Below are 16290 nucleotides of genomic sequence, written 5' to 3'. Positions count from 1 at the left end.
CGTTGAGATGGCCATCGGCGAGCTCCGATCGAGAGAAGAGGCCCTGGATAGCGGCGCAGGGCGCGCACGTGACGGCGTCAGAACCGCTCTCCGCCCGGAGATGCAGCAGGCGCCATGGGACTACGGGGCCTGAATTGTCGGCACATGGATTTCGGCGGCATGTCAGGCCATGATGGTGAGGTGCAGGGCGGTGGATCTGATGGACGCGAGCTCAGCGTTGCAAGGGTAGGTGGGTAGGGAAATGTGCACGTCCCCACGCTCAGCGGCTGCTGCCCGCAACACGTCGAGATGGCGATGCTGCGCGCCATGCACCATTCACTCACACTGTCATTACACCAGCTCCACACTCCCTAGCCTCTGCCCCAGCCGCTCCTTCCCCGAACCTCCGCCACATTTCCGTTTTTGGCTAGGCACCGCAGCGACAGCGACTTCACCTGGGCCCGCGAATGCTCATGAGGCAAGAGGAGGGCACCGCCGAAAGACAGATATGCGATGCGGTTGGCGGGAACACGGTTAAGGCGCGCTCATGACGCCATCAGCTCGCTCCGTAAACACACAGGCCGATGCCGCCGACCAGACGTCTCTCCTTGCACCTACGACGAGTAGAGATGGGCGCTCTGCGTCGTCGGTCGGCATGGCCAGCTCGCGGGGAGGCCAGGCCTCGTATGCCTCGTATGCAACCGCCAACACAGGCCCTGGCAGCTTCAACACCGCTTTGGTACGGCCCTCGACGGCGCAAGACGGTCGGATACGTCCCGATTTCGACATGCACGCAATTACCGTGGGGGACAATGACAACACAACCACTGAGCAGAGGCAGGCAGAGCTGCAGGATCAGATCGAGAAGGAAACCAAAATCAAGATTGGCTCGGAGAACCTGCTGGAGGCATTGAACGCTAAGAACGCAAAAGACAGCAAGAACCAGAGGCTACAGGTCGAGGAACAGCTCAATATTTCGAACAGGAAATTGGCCCAGTTGCAGTCGGGATTGGCTGCGGAGAAACAGAGAGCAAAGGAAGTCAAGTCACCACCAGCGGACCCACAGAGCAGACTTTCATATCTCTTCCGACGGAATCTCTCACGTTCACCGTCGCGGCATATCGTTGAGAAAGAAGTGGGAGAGGAGGAGGAAACTGAATCGCCGACCTTCGTTCTGGCAGAGATATTGCAGGCCCTGGAAGTTCAGGGCTTGCAACCGGAATACTATGTAGAGAGAGCCAACTCTCTGGTCCTTCTCTTCAAGCGACACCCTACGCTGAAGTACGACCTAGCCTGGTCCATTTTCGGACTACGAATGCAAACCATGCTCCTGAGCGACAGCCGCGAAGTTGTTGCAGCAGCATATCGAGTCATGCGCTATTCCTTCACTGATCGCAAATCTCTCCGGATCATACGGGCTCTTCATACAGACCATCTTGTCATCTTGTCATTAGTAAAAGAGTCCAAAGCCAGTGTGGAACGTGAACAAGCACTAAAGTTTGTCCGAGCGTTCCTCGACGTCAAGGGAGGCGTTGAGGAAATCGCCCGCGCTGTAGTTCGTATCATCGTTGCAGTGGCCGAGCACGCAGAAGACCGACTGAGGAATATTGCGACCCTGACTTTGGCCGAGATTCTTGTCCGGAAGCCATCTCTTCTGGTTGCAGCCGGAGGTATGGGCGCTTTGGCTGATGCTCTTGGGGAAGGAAGCTATCACGCGGCCGAAAGTGTTGGCACTTCGTTCCTCTATCTACTGGATACTCCCAGGCGACGCCGCTTTTTGCGCTCCGGGCGCGAGCTGGAAGCTCCCTTCGCCATGTTCACGGACGCAAATACCACTCATGGACATTTGCACGAAGAGAAACTGAAGGTCAATGCCAAGGTCATAGCATCCTTACTCCGAAGTTGGCCTGGACTACTTACCCTTTCCATGAACAATTTTCTGCCCCTTCGATCCTTACTTTGGTCCTTACAGATTCCTACTCCTCATGTTCGGAACATCATCTTGGAACTTTTATTCGATCTTCTCAGGATCAAGCCTCCCTCCTGGTCATCCTCCTTCCTTGCTGGTCGGCGTTTGACTACCTATGGCCGCGTCACGAATCTAAAAAACCAGCAGATCAAAGAGACTTCAACCTCCAGTAGCACCGAGGACGACACCACCAAGTGGAGCTTACTAGACCATTATGTCTCTGTAGTTCTGGCTGCATTTCTACATGCAGGTTTGATGCCAGCACTGCTACAGGCTGAAGAAGAGTCTCTGACATTGCCGTTGAAGCGCAAGACAACCCTTCTAATTGGGGAAGTTTTGAAAATGGCCAATGAATTGCTACCCCCATCGTGGAGCGCGCAGATCCAAGTACTCCCACAACTTTTGCACTCAGCGGCGCGGTTCGACTCAGAAGACCGCTTTGTCGCTATTGGTACCATATATCAAGTGGACAGCATCAACAGGACTCTTTATCGGTCCGGACCTACGTCTCTGTATACCACTAAGAGCACTGCGCTCTCCGATAGCACATCGACAAACAGACAATCTGACCATGCGGCCAAGCTACAAGCCGCCATGCAGGTGGACGAGGCCCACTTTCGCAACCTCATGGTCGAGACCCAAGTATTGAACACGGTCACGTTCACGAAATGGAAGTGGGATTTGATTCTGAACATCATCGAAGGCCCTCTACTCAATCCCAAACGCCTGGACGAGGCTATCAAAGTAACCAAGTTCATCCATCGTGTCTTGGGGTTCTATCGTCCATTCAAGTACCGTTTCTCTGAGATCAAAAATACCAAACCGAACCAGCGATACGTGCGAGCCGGATGCGCCCTGATGCAAAGTCTCCTGCAAAACCCAGAAGGCGTCAAGTATCTGGCAGAGAGCAAATTTATCCGACAGCTTGCCGAGTGTTTGTCGCATTTCGACCGGATGAGCGGGCTAACATCTGAGTCGCCTATCTTTCAGACGGATCGGATGAACGAAACGCTCACTGGCGGCTACTTTGCGCTTCTGGGTGCTTTGACTAAAGACTCTCGAGGAATCCACATTCTAGAAAGATGGAGAGTGATCAATATGTTCTACCACATCATCGAGCTCAATGACCGCGACGACCTGATCCGAACTCTGTTGAGCAATATGGACTACACTTTGGACGGTCATCTACGCATCATCATCTCCAAAGCCATGACATCATGCTCCAAAGAGATTCGTATTTTTGCAACCAGATTGTTGCGCAAGTATGCGACAAAGCCTATGGGAGTGAGCAGCTCTACCAGTGTAGCGGAATGGGCTATCAGGCTCCTTGTGACGCAGCTGTACGACCCGGATGTGGAAGTGTGTGAAGTGGCAATCAAGATATTGGAAGAGGCTTGCAACCAGAAAGAGTCGTTGGAATTTGTCGTGAAATGCCGCCCGGCATTGGATCATCTGGGCGAAATTGGTGCTCCACTTTTGCTCCGGTTCCTCTCAACTTCGGTAGGCTACCACTACCTGGATGGGTTGGATTACATCACGAGAGAGATGGACGACTGGTTCCTGGGAAGAAACGATACTTACGTGGCTTTGATCGAAGCCTCCATGGCTCGCGCACTCGCGGACATACCCGAAAAGCCGTCGACTCAACTGACGTACGACGACACGCCTGAACCAACGGACTACGGCCTCGTGCCACCGCACTTCTATCGGGAACTGACCAGAACCAAGGAAGGATGCAAGCTACTGAAGCAGAAAGGTCATTTTGACGAGTTCGCCGCGACCATTCGAGACTTTGCGTCGGAGAATGACGACCCTGAGATAATTCTCAAGGTCAAGGGCTGCTTATGGGCGGTTGGCAACGTGGGCTCAATGGAATTGGGGGCGCCATTCCTTGAGAGCTCAGATGTGGTCAAGTGGGTCGTGCAGATTGCCGAGCAGTCAGAAGTCATGTCACTTAGAGGCACAGCCTTCTACGTACTGGGCCTGATCTCCCGAAGTCTCCATGGCCAGGAAATCCTGCTGGAATATGGATGGGACGGCGTCGTCAATGACTCTGGCGAGGCACTAGGGTTTTGCCTGCCGTTAAACTTCAACAAGCTCTTTGCGGTCAGTACTTGATTTCTTTTTCGCCTCGGACAATGATCTAATGCATTATAGATGAGACCCTGGGTTGCCCAGGCGGAAGACATGAGCTGGAACCCCAATGCAGAGATTAAGGTTGCGGTCACCGACAGGGATCCAATAAACGCGCGCATCTTAAAGCTCGCGACTGACTTGGGCAATACCGTGCTTGCCAAAAAGGCAGCAAACGACTTGCAGGCGTAAGTAGTCCCTTGTTCGAGGGCTAAAAGTTACGAGCTAATGTATGCGGCTTAGAATCAAAGCTAGAAAGGCACCCGGTTTCAGCAAGCCTGCGATCTTCCACAAGGTGATGCAGATTCTGGAAGCACATCACTTCCGTCTCCCAGCGTGCCGGTTCATGCTAGACTTGTTCGACAAACGGGTTCTCGAGCAAATTGTGCTGGAGGAAGAAGACGACGACGAGGAAGAGGAGTCGAGCATTGAATCAGACATCAACTCAGAGGCGGAACAGCCAGGGACAAACGGTGGGCCCAGGGCACCGTGAACTGGTACGAATCCGAGATTTCGGAAACGGGCGTTGAGGAGCGTTATGTACAGGGATGTCAATGTACAATAGTCATGTTCTGTGTTGGTGGAGCCGAGCCAAAGCGTGCGTGGAGAGGTTTCTTTTGCATATGGAGTTTCCCTGGTACGTTTTGGGAGGCTTGCCGAAGATTGTCCACTAGTCTAGCGCTTCATTCGGTTATGCCCAGGTGTCTGGCGAAGCTGGTGGAACCGCAGCCAGGGACAAGAGCGTCGAGCGATATTGAATTGAACAACAAAAAGGTCCAGACTTGATGGGTGGCCTGGATATCCACGGTCTGTGTAGCCGCGACTAACAGACGTTGTAGCTTGCAGTGTGGGTGAGACACGAGGCACAAGCATTGTTTGCCCTCAATGGTGAAATGCAAGTCGTCACCACAATCGGACCCTCATGGTGTCCTTTGCCAGATTTACAGGGTCTTCTGTGGCGGCTAGTCTTTTCCGAGCGAGACACATGGGAAAATGACAGCGAGCGGACCCGCTGTTGATTGGCTGCGTAGACGTGATCCATGACGACGACGACTTTCGCTTCTTACATGTATTACCGCCGAGCAACGATAGAAAGACACGAATTCTTGCAGATAGACGCACCTGCTGTTGCGCTGGGCTCGCGCGGCTACGCTGCTGGTAACGAAGATGGGCCTGGCAAAGACATGCCGCTCGAAAGGCATTGATTTGGCTGGAATTACATGATCACCGCCTTTACCGTGTCCACTCCGGATACGCGGCGCAATCAATGGGCCGCGGCAGTCATCCCAGTGCTCGGGATACCGGTTCGAGGCGCGTCTGGTGTGGGAACAAGCAAGGCTTTGCGTTGTCTCTGGCTGCGTGGACATTTGTCTGCGTATGGACCGTGCCGTTCTCTCATGGGGCCAGGATAGGCTTAGCCTCGATCCGAGCATCCCAGCGTTGAACACAGACATCGGGTGGCAGCCTTCCATGACTGATACGGGGCGCAGAGCAACATCGCCGATCTTTAACTATCCGTCCAGCATGGATGACCACTTCAAGTTGTTCTCTCTTGAACATGGCCCTCGTCCGCTCTGCGCTCTACTGCTAGACTGCACCACCTCCTCCCACTCGCGAGCTCTCGTGTTGCCACCCCGCGTGCTCCTATAAACCTCGACACTGTCTGCCCCCGATAATATCAGCACCCTCGGCAGCCTCTGTCGTCATCCGTCCCTGCATCAGCACGCGCGTTGCTGATCCGCCTCGACCCAGCGTCCGAAAGCATCGACCCTTCCGTGAAAGACGTTTCAACCCTCTCTTGCCTATTTCGAAGGTTTGACTATCTTTGAAGTACGCAGCCTCGCTATCGACTACATAACCGCCCTCCCTCCCTGCACACCTGCAGTGCGCATCCGCTTGACCACCTCGGAACCAACCAAAACCGCGACCTGACCCACCGACGGGCCTGCGACTGTACATGGCTGCCGCAGTCATTGCACAACATAGCGAATCTACATGAATCACCAACGGACAAAAGGGTGCTCTATCGTCGAAAGCGTTGAGCATTCCTTTGAGCCTCAATTATCTGCACAGGCCTTCATGTGCGACAATGAGCGCTCGGCAGAGGCTTCGGAGGCGGTCGCCCTCGACGCCCACCGCGACGCCCGACAGATGGTCCGCCTGGTCCAGTGCCCGCGATGCTCGAAACCTCTGAGTGTCCCCGTCACACTGCCCTGCGGCCACACCGTCTGTCGCGGCTGCCTGCCTGCCCCGCAACCTCGCACCAACATATCCTACCCGAACACGCCGGATCGCCTCATGGGCATCGCGTGTCCGCTAATGGGCTGCGGGGCCGAACACGCTTCTGCTGAGTGCTCTGTCGACGTGACGTTGACCAAGTTGATGGACTTGATAAAAGCCGAGATAGTCGCGCATAGACCATCTGCGGAAAATACTCCGATGCTTCTGATCGAGATACCCCAGCATGAAGATTCACCCATGGACGAGAAAGAGAAGGAAAAGCCTAGTCACCCTGGGCACCAGGAGGAACTGCATGGCGGACGTCTCGTGTCTACGTTCACCATGGCTGAGATCGGCAAACTTCGGTACACTTCCGAAGTCCACTACCAGTCGTTATCGGCAAGCGGGGACAACTACGACCATCTTGACATCACGCTGCTGGAACGCTTGCGCGACGTAACCCACAAGGAGTTAGACTGTCTTGTCTGTTACAACTTGATGCTCGACCCGACTACGACTTCGTGCGGTCATACATTCTGCCGCCGCTGCCTCGGTCGTGTCATGGACCACAGTAGCATTTGCCCCTTCTGTCGCAGAGGACTGCATGTGCCTGCGTCCTTGCAGAATCAATCTAGCAACGTCATACTCAACTCCTTGTTGAATGGGCTTTGTCCAGATATGGTCAGTGCTCGTGCCGATGCTCTCAAAGCGGAAGAACAGGCCGGGGACAACGTCTTGAACGTTCCGCTCTTCATTTGCACTCTGTCATTACCTGCAATGCCGACTTTCCTTCATGTGTTTGAGCCCCGCTATCGGCTCATGATGCGACGTGTCATTGAAGGCAGCAGACAATTCGGCATGGTCATGTACAATCGCACTCACGCCCCACAAGGCGATCTTGGTCCGACCCCGTTTCTGGAATACGGAACGCTACTCGAGATCGTCAACTACGAGCTACTCCGTGATGGGCGTAGCTTTATCGAGACACGTGGTATCGGTCGTTTCAAGGTGAGGGCTCATGGCTTGCTTGATGGGTACAACGTCAGCCGCATCGAGCGCGTTGAAGATGTCTCTCTTGCCGAAGAAGCCATATTAGAGCAGCGCGAAACCACCATGGCACGGGACTATGCGGAAGCATTTTTCCGCGACCACCCGCAGAACCAGCTCCCTGCGGAAGTCGCGATTGAGACCCTTTCTACGCAACAACTACTCGACAGTTGCACAGCGTTTGTGCGGGAAATGAGAGAGGCTAGCGCGCCTTGGCTTCGTGAGCGCATCATCCAAGTCTACGGTGAACCACCTGAGGACCCCGCGATATTTCCATACTGGTTTGCCTCTGTCGTCCCAATCGTGGAAGAAGAGAAATATGTTTTATTACAAACAGAAAGGGTTCGCGAGCGTCTGAAGATTGTTTACTCGTGGATTGGCAGGATCCGCGGGCAAAGATGGTAAGCATCTACCTTTTCCTATCTAATCATCTCCCCAATCCCTCGGCTCTCGGCACCAGGAACCCGGCACATGCACTAAGTCTTGGGTGACACAATCACAAACGGTGATCGTCCCGCCGTCGTGCAGCATGGCTTCCGCGGAGAGACGTGGATCATTGCTTGTGCGCTGATCACTATGACGATAGAGATACCGTATGAGTGTCCAGTGACACATTCCCGTCCATGCCATTGGCTTTGGATACTTTCGACGCAAAGATATATCCGGTGCAGTAGCTGACAACGTATCGATAGGTCTTCGGGCAGCGCATGCAGTATCCTATGACTCTTGATTGCTATAATTACCATGGGCATCTCGATCCTGTCTACGCCTCCACCTCAGCCTACCACCAACTCCCACTAGGAGGACGAGACGCTTACATCACATTAAGCTCACGACTTTCCAATACCACCAGATACCCTTCGCTCATGGCCAGAATTTGATACCAGTCCTCACGTCTACATGCCTTTCGGCATCACGAGGCACTATTTCCTTTATGTGTATTGCACTATTTTACGTCACGAAGATCTCGTTTGCTATGATTTGTTCTTTCGCTTCTTCAACGATTACCCCCTTTCAGGAAGGACCCGGAGCTTGCCGCGGTTCATGTTCAAATGGCTTTTTTAGACCCAGGTGCCAGCCTGGCCTTTGTGGGAAAACTTTTCTTCAGGACGGTTTTCGAAAAAAAGGCATGCTGTAACGAAGGGTGAGGAGTACACTTTGCATTTGACAGGCGTTGTTTCTATCGTGTCGATTTTAGCGGGGCTGCTTTTGCTAGAGATGAGGGGAAGATTGCTTTGTAGATACTAGAGTATTTGCGAATGAGAGAAATGACTGAATAGTATCCCTCTGACCAGGACTAAGCACTTATTCTCCATATATCTAAAGCCACAAAAAGTATTAGAGAAAATTCGCAATACTATCCCCGCTCTGTTGCGATCTTCTCAAGAGACCGCATTACCTATAGGATCTATCTGATAACATGTTAAAGCACTAGCTGTACACATACTAGCGATCGATATATTACCAATAACATGGCCTCCCAGAACCACCTTACTTTCAGACCGCTTGGACATTGGATTGTTGTGGCTCATCCATGGCTTCCCTTATCGAGCTCAGTGAGAGCGCGGCCAAGCGAGCGTCATCGTCAAGTTGAGAAAGCGATCCTGCGTGCAATGTTTACTAGGTACTAATAACAATTTAGTTCAAGTTTATATTCCTGTGTAGGTTTAAGAGATCTCAAGTCAGTGGTCCGGACCTTTGCTCAGAGACATTGCGTAGTGTAATAGTATACTGTAGCTTAATTATGGGTCGAGCTTACAGTTCTTAGCTGTGACAGTCGCCACGGGGTTTCGAACTTTTACCATTAAGTAAGATGCTTCTAGCCGAACTACTTCTGCCCCCACCTCTAAACCCGGTTCTACTTCCAACCTTTGATGTCGCGCTTTATCAAGTAAGCGCCCTCTATGATTTTCACTCCAAGCACTATTGGATTTGTCTGCCTTAGCTCTGCCTATATACGTGCAACCTTTCGCTTCATTGATGTTTCAATCACGCATACTATTCGCGTTACCCAAATCGATAATGCTGTAAGCGTACACGAAAGGCTCATTTTTCTGAAGTCCTACCCCAAACATACCACACACTGCAGGTATACACAGTGCGTGAAGCACAGCATACCTACCTAGGTAGGTACTATACATTCTCACTCTTTGGTATATCTAGGGCAGAATTGAGGAAGTCAAGAGATTGCTTGCACATCAGCAACGGTCGCAAGGTTCTTGGGGGGGCTGCGCATATCGTGCGAAATGGAGAAAGTCACATCGCAGCGCACGAGAGCTTACAGTCATCGATCACACTGTAGGTATACCATCACATCCTTTCTCTTACGTCTTTGAGCTGTCTGTCATATCTAACCCTTCAAATTCTTATCAGCTTCTTATAGCCTCCAAGTCCGTTATCTATTTGGGTAGAAACACACGAGCGGACTCTCTAGGGTTCCATACCTTCAGGAAGGAATTTCTCGGTGTCCTTGCAATGTACTGCGTCAGCGAAAGCGGTTACGCGAGTCCTTACTTTCGCTAGACAAGACATCGATGACATTTCCTCGAACTTGCTACACGTGATCCTTATCTGCTGCCAAACCTTAAGCTGCTACCGATTGTATACTTCTCGCAGAATGTAAGTGCTCTAGGATCCTGGTATGAAGCAAGCATATTACCAGGCCTGCGGAAATCATCGAGTGTAGGTTGAGTGCTACGCTGTCCTGGAAACGAATGAATTGGAACACTGCTAAAGCCATACATAGTATACATGATCGGGAATCGCGATAGCTTCAACACTTCCCAAACTCCACTGCCACACTTAGCTCCTGACCTGAAACATGTCGAAATTGGACAGCTATTTCGTGTCGTAAAAAATTTCCGGGCCAGCTAGAAGCTTCTCCTCAGCTGGCCATACGGGCTGCCCATTTTTCTTTATGGTCGAATCGGGCTTTGCTTTAGCGAAAGTTGCTTTTCTGAGCGAGTAGTCGTTAGGACCCTCTGTATAACCATGACAAGCAACGTTGGTTCCGGATTCAACATGTTCCTCGCTTTTGTAGCAAAAGGTATAGTGATAGGTGTTATCTTTGGTTTCGCTTGTTTGATGATAGGAGGTGTTATATGAATGGTGTCCAAAGCCACGAGATCGAAGTAAGCAAAATAAGCATGACAATAGAAGTGTATGGTGCGAAGTGAATATACGCACCGGAGCAAAATTTGCTTGGGGTATATATTTTGTTTTGTGGCAGTTTGGTAGGCGAGGGTCGTCATTTGTTGGATTAGTTTTTCACTGGTAGGTTTGTTCCCCTCCAGGAAGAAGAACTTGACTGTGTTGATGGCAGACATTTTTGGGCTTTAGACGCTCGGAAAGCTGTTATAGTCAATGGAAGGGAGACGGTGATGATGTGTATGTAGGATGTTCTGTTCGGGAATCGAGGGATATGCCTGTACAACACACTCGCATACACTGAATATATATGTGTACGTGACTCACGGAGACATATGCATTTACACACTCATGTATGGCTCATAGAGGTATGAATGCATATAAACACTCGTACATGGCTCAGAGATACATATGTACACGTACATACCCACATATGGCTCATATCCGTACATGGCTCATGCAGATACACGTGTATCTGCTGGACTCATGAATTGGTCACCGGAGACGGCAGTGATAGCTCGTTCGGTGTGTGGTTCACAATGTGACAGCAGACCTTTGACGCGCGGTTCCCACAAGGTCGTTGCGAAGCAAATTGTGTACGTACGACATTCACCGAACTGTGATAGCGAACGATAGGTATGTACATGGATCTAGCCTACTGAGATTTTGTAGACATGGGCATCAGTCGCTAACCGATGTCACTAAGATGGCTCATTATAGGCCGATCAGGCCGAGAAATCGACTTGAATTAGGGATTAGCTACCTCTCAAGGAGTAGAAGTGGTTGCTAGTAGGCGCGATTGCTAGTAGGCGCGATACACATTAAGTTGAAAAGCCTATACACATAGTTCCAAACCCGATCGTGGAATACGTATCGTTGACATCTAGAATATTGGCCCCCTTTACCCATCCAATGCAACAATTCTCATAAGAAGAGTCGGAAACAACAGTGGGTTGTCTGGCTAGGATGTGTCTAAGTAATGTGTAAGCTCTCAGCAGACTCGTAGGTCGGCTTCGCCCAATTTTGCACCCAGTGAGACTCAAGGACCTGTTGCGCTGAAGGTCGATCGTGTGGTCGAAATGATAACATTGACCTCATGAGCTTGGCGAAAGACTCCTTCTCCTCCTCGTCCATCACGACCACCTTTCTTTTGTTTCTTGGTTCTTGTATTAACTGCTCCAGAAGATCTTCCAATGATTGATAATTCAATCCTCTAAGGCTTCGCAGTTGATCGTCAAAATACTGGCTGCGATTCGCCCATCTCAGCCACAAGTCTTGAGGTAACTGTCCCAAAGCAGCGACTTGATATTCTAAGACTTGGTCGTTACTCGGGAACCATTCATAGAACGGGGCACGTTGACCCATGATGCTGAGCACTGCGCATCCGAGACTCCATATCTCTGCAGGGAATGAAAATTGCGACACTGGGTCCAACAGCATCTCTGGAGGCCTTAGCATCAAGGGTGTGTGGGACGATTTTTGCACGTGAGATCCTGGCTGGAAGGATTCGCCAAAGTCGTTCAGGAAAATCCGGGAGTCGGCGAGCGAGAGCTTGTCACTGCGGCCCCCAAGCCAGATTGGTACGACACCATTGTCAGGCACCCAATGATCCAGAGGTCGTCCATCTACCCGTTCAACCGCTTCGAGCGTGGGTTCTCCATATCTTTCGTATATTTGATCTGGTGTAAGATTATCGATGGTATTGGGAAGGCGCAGAAGGATATTTGCTTCATGCAGATCTAGATTCACCGTCAGCAAATTGATAAGCTACCCATATTATCTATTCCATCACATACCTCCATGAACTATCCCACGAGAGTGCATGAATGCGACTGCCTGAACAATCTGAGCAGCTATCGCTCGAGCTACTGGGAGCTGATAATAACGGTAAGGGGACGCCTCTCGCGCTTCGGCAATGCTTGTCATTGCAGGTGTCGTGACAAGACAGCGGTGCTTTCTCTTCGTACCACGTATCTCTGGACCTTCCACTTCAAATTCACCCAGAAGCTCTGGAAACAGGGTAGCACCGATGTGTTCTTCGCTACCGCGTCTTCCCTCGTCCCACAAAGCCTTCAAGATGGTACTCTCGGACGGACGGTCTAGCCCTGATACACAGAACTTGATAGCAACATACTTTGCCAGAATCTCATCACGTGCTAGCCATATAGTTGAATAAGACCCATGGCCTAGTTTATGCACGATGTGATAGCGGGCTGAGCAGAAACGCTCGCCAATTCGCACCGGATAGTAATCTCCGACAGTGTAACGCTCGAAGGGTTCGATATCTTCCATTGGCTTGTACCTCGGGAAGGAAGACTCTGGGTTAGGCTCGTGATCCGACATTGGTTCTGTATAATCGCCGGACGATGTGTACCTTCGAGAAGTAGTGTGTAAAGCAGTGAATATGTTGCATGCAAAGCGACGAGGCAAGCAAAATCGTGTATGAAAAGCTGATCGAGAGAACAAGCTTATCAACATTGCGAAGGCTTTTATCACTGACTGTAGCCGTAGAGTTAGTCATAAGAGTAGGCGCTTCCATGGATGTAGGGTCTTTACAAACGCGATCGACATCAGGAGCTCATGACCAGGCCAACCGGGGCCTGGCTCGGGTGCACTAGCGTCAGGACCCACCGCCAACCGCAGACTCCCGAGGTCGCGACAAATGTGGCCGACAGCCCTTCCATACCTTCGGTTTTAATACACTTCCCTCTTTGCGTTCAGGAATACTACTCTAATGGCTTTGGATATGTTTCGGCCATTCCAAGGTTGGTTTGCAGTAGGTAACTGTGGTTTAACGCCGCCTGGATTTCCATTGCCTTCACCCCCAGGCGCAGGTCTAGGGATACGCACAAGTACTCTGTGTTAGCATGCTGTATATATGCACAGGAACTCGGAATTCATCCTCATGCTCTCTATTTAGAGGCGGTACGCAACCCCATTGTTCTCCCTGTATCCTGAGCTCTAAGTTGCGGCACAGTCACTTGTGTTCTCGCACAGCCTCATTGTCCCGCATGTACCACAATGTCACCAGCGTTGACTCCCGCAGAGTAACAACCTGCCCTCTATTATGACTGTTTAAAGCAGTCATACTGAAAGCGACACTGACAGTCATGCGATCGCTTTGCCAGCCCGTTGCATTGCTTTCCGTTTCCCCTCTAGGTGTCGCTAGTCTGGGATTATCCTAGTACAATGAGGTCAAATCTGATGGCTTTCGCGAGAAGGCCCGCATTCAACTCAGACTGTCCATACGACCGATTTCCATTGCGCCTAAGTCTCTTGGTTAAGACTCCCACAGTGCATACTGTCTACATATCAATCGCACATCGATCTTGTACTCGCTATGTTGACCTTCCATGACAGCATTCAAATATCACGACATGATAGTGACAACCCAGTATGCTAGGTGCCAGTCGCTTTGAACATCAACCCGCCCAATTGATGTGTGGTCCTCCGTACTCCAGATTGAGAGCTTCACCGTGGAATCTTTTGTATGATATTTTTGAGTGTACTGGAATGAGTTTGCGGCCTGTTTTAAGCAAGCGTAAGATCTCATCCATCGTTAGCATTAGTTATCTATTGACTATAAGAATTTCTCAGTATCTTCAGTTACTATCGTACCGCGGCCTGGTTGATCATCTCTCGGGGCCCTCCATTACGTTCCTAACACGATGTGGGTATCACACCTTCCCCGGCAGCTCAGCAGGCACCATATTCACAGCATGTCCTTCAGATATCTCAACTGGACCATGGCTGCTGTCCCATTGATACCCCTTCTGTATATATCGCGAATTGTGTGTGCTCAATTCAGCGTTGTGTGTGAGGTCATCGTGAGGATCGTAGATGTATCCTGGGGGCTGTACCGTCGGTTCTGTAGCACCACGCTTCCTCCGAATGAGCACGACACCAAGGATAGTCAAACAGATCACTGTGAGCCCTCCTACCACTCCTCCTACTATCGGCCCAATGCTTGTTGACTTTTGTTCGGAAGCCGGGGCTGTCGGATTCGATGTTGATGACGGTAAAGGTAAGTCGGATAAGATACTGGCGCTCGAAGTGAGGGGCGTGGTACTCTGGATAGCGGAGTTCGATGGTGGCGATGTTGAAGCAACAGAGGAGATGCTGCTGCTCGTGCTGGAAGCGGATGTTGTCGTTGCTTCCACCGCGTTCGGGACGGCGAGAAGACTGTCTGTCCTCGCTTTATTTCCGCAGGCAATGTATTCGAATGATTGATCTGGGCCATTAATCAAGAGCACCGTAGAACAAAACTGCTTGGCTTCGCTAGAACACTGTGTTAGAGGGCCTCCTTGCACTATCTCTGAAGCCATGGAGCAACTGACCAAGAAAAGGTGGTGATATCTGATCGATCAGATAGCCTTCCACAACCAGCCGTACAAGAGTGCTCATCTACGCACATGCCAGCTAAACCGCAGTCTTTGGCCGATATCACACTCGTTGGACAAAATCCCCAGAGGCCGTTCGCGGTGTCGACACGGCATCCATAGCCGGGGTCAGCAGTTCGAGGACTCTGGGCATCGCCGTCAACGTAGCCACAAGTAGTGATAGGTGCGAAGGCTTGTCGTTCAAACATCCGTTCGTGAGCGTGAGATGCTAGCTCTGTCGCGTTTGGTCCTAAGGGCCCGATTCGGCTGCGAATTATGGCAGGGCTTGGAGAAACCAGCTCCATAGAGGTCAAGACGACAAGGATGATCAACCTGAACATCTCTCAAAGTGAAATGTTGAAACGAATGACGACGCGTAGAGCAATAGACGAAAGAAGAGATACGGGTACCTGCGACACAAAGAAACACGCAGTTTATGGCATCCCCCAACCGTGCCGCAAATCCACAGTCGCTGGGCGCGCGAAATGAGCCATTGTCTGTACTACCTCTATGCAGCCACTGTTTCATGGGGCGAAGATGTCGGGATATTTTTAGGGTGCAGGCGGCTTCCGAGAGTAGAGAGTGGCGCTATCTGAGTAAGACGGGTATTTAGACGCACTGAGAGGTGCAATCGGCAATTGGCGTGGAAGCTTGTCTTGGCAGCCAGTGCGTGACGCCGTTCCAGCGCGTTCGTTATTGTGATAAACGCTTGGGCCCGCCTGCCGAGGTGCGTCATTGGTTGCCGTGCCCCGCGGCCTTTGCTAAGCGCCTACTCATCTCCCACGCGGGACGGTACGAAACCGCAACTATGCACCGTGCACTCTGCAGGATGCGGCGCAGTCTCGCAGCGCCAACTTCATCCACTTCCAGTCACTCAGGAATCGCCCCTCGAACCGACTTCAGCGGCTCAACTGTTGCTCGATCTCGCCCCGGTCCTTTTCCTCCTCGCCACTCTCGACTTCTACAATGGCAGCATTTTCACGGAGCTTGCGATCGCTCCTGCAGGCAATCGCGTTGCTCAGTGTCATCTTCTTACTTATAGCTGGATTTGGGTTCCTTAACCTATCGCATATCAAACCCATCGTCACTGGAATACTTAAGCCGTCTCCTGCAGCTACTCCTGTGGCTGATCCTCCAACAACCCCGCAACCTCCCGAGCGCGTCGATAACAGCGACGGTAGTCCTGAGCCATCAGCAAACGACAATATCACTGCCATTATCCATTCAATCCTGTCACCATCGGATTCAAAATCGGGCTTAGAATGTCCTCCATTCAATAAAGATCGTTATGCCTACTTGGGAGGAGGCTCTTCTGGATCCCTCCAAAGCGGGCGACTCCCACGATATTTCTTTGCATTGGACTTACATCAATGTGTCCATCTCCTTCCGCAATTGATTGGTTCCATCGTAGAAACC

At 51.3% G+C, this 16290-nt stretch overlaps 2 protein-coding genes across 2 annotated transcripts; both read left to right on the top strand.

The window, feature by feature from the left end:
* Positions 1-526: 526 nt before the first annotated feature.
* Positions 527-4574, top strand: J4E92_008520 (uncharacterized protein; the record flags this gene model as incomplete). The annotated part of the gene is made up of 3 exons (XM_051499872.1): positions 527-4054; positions 4106-4269; positions 4325-4574. 3 exons carry the CDS (start codon positions 527-529, stop codon positions 4572-4574), a joined length of 3942 nt encoding a protein of 1313 aa, XP_051349885.1.
* A 1502-nt stretch (positions 4575-6076) lies between these two features.
* J4E92_008519 (uncharacterized protein) lies at positions 6077-8071 on the top strand (the record flags this gene model as incomplete). The annotated part of the gene is made up of 2 exons (XM_051499871.1): positions 6077-7749; positions 8041-8071. The coding sequence occupies 2 exons, from the start codon at positions 6077-6079 to the stop codon at positions 8069-8071; spliced, it is 1704 nt and encodes a 567-aa protein (XP_051349884.1).
* Positions 8072-16290: the final 8219 nt, after the last annotated feature.

The sequence above is a fragment of the Alternaria infectoria genome (assembly GCF_024043175.1).
Source record: "Alternaria infectoria strain BMP 0036 chromosome Unknown scaffold_17, whole genome shotgun sequence".
NCBI classification, from domain to species: domain Eukaryota; kingdom Fungi; phylum Ascomycota; class Dothideomycetes; order Pleosporales; family Pleosporaceae; genus Alternaria; species Alternaria infectoria.
This window is presented reverse-complemented; position numbering and strand designations above follow the sequence as displayed.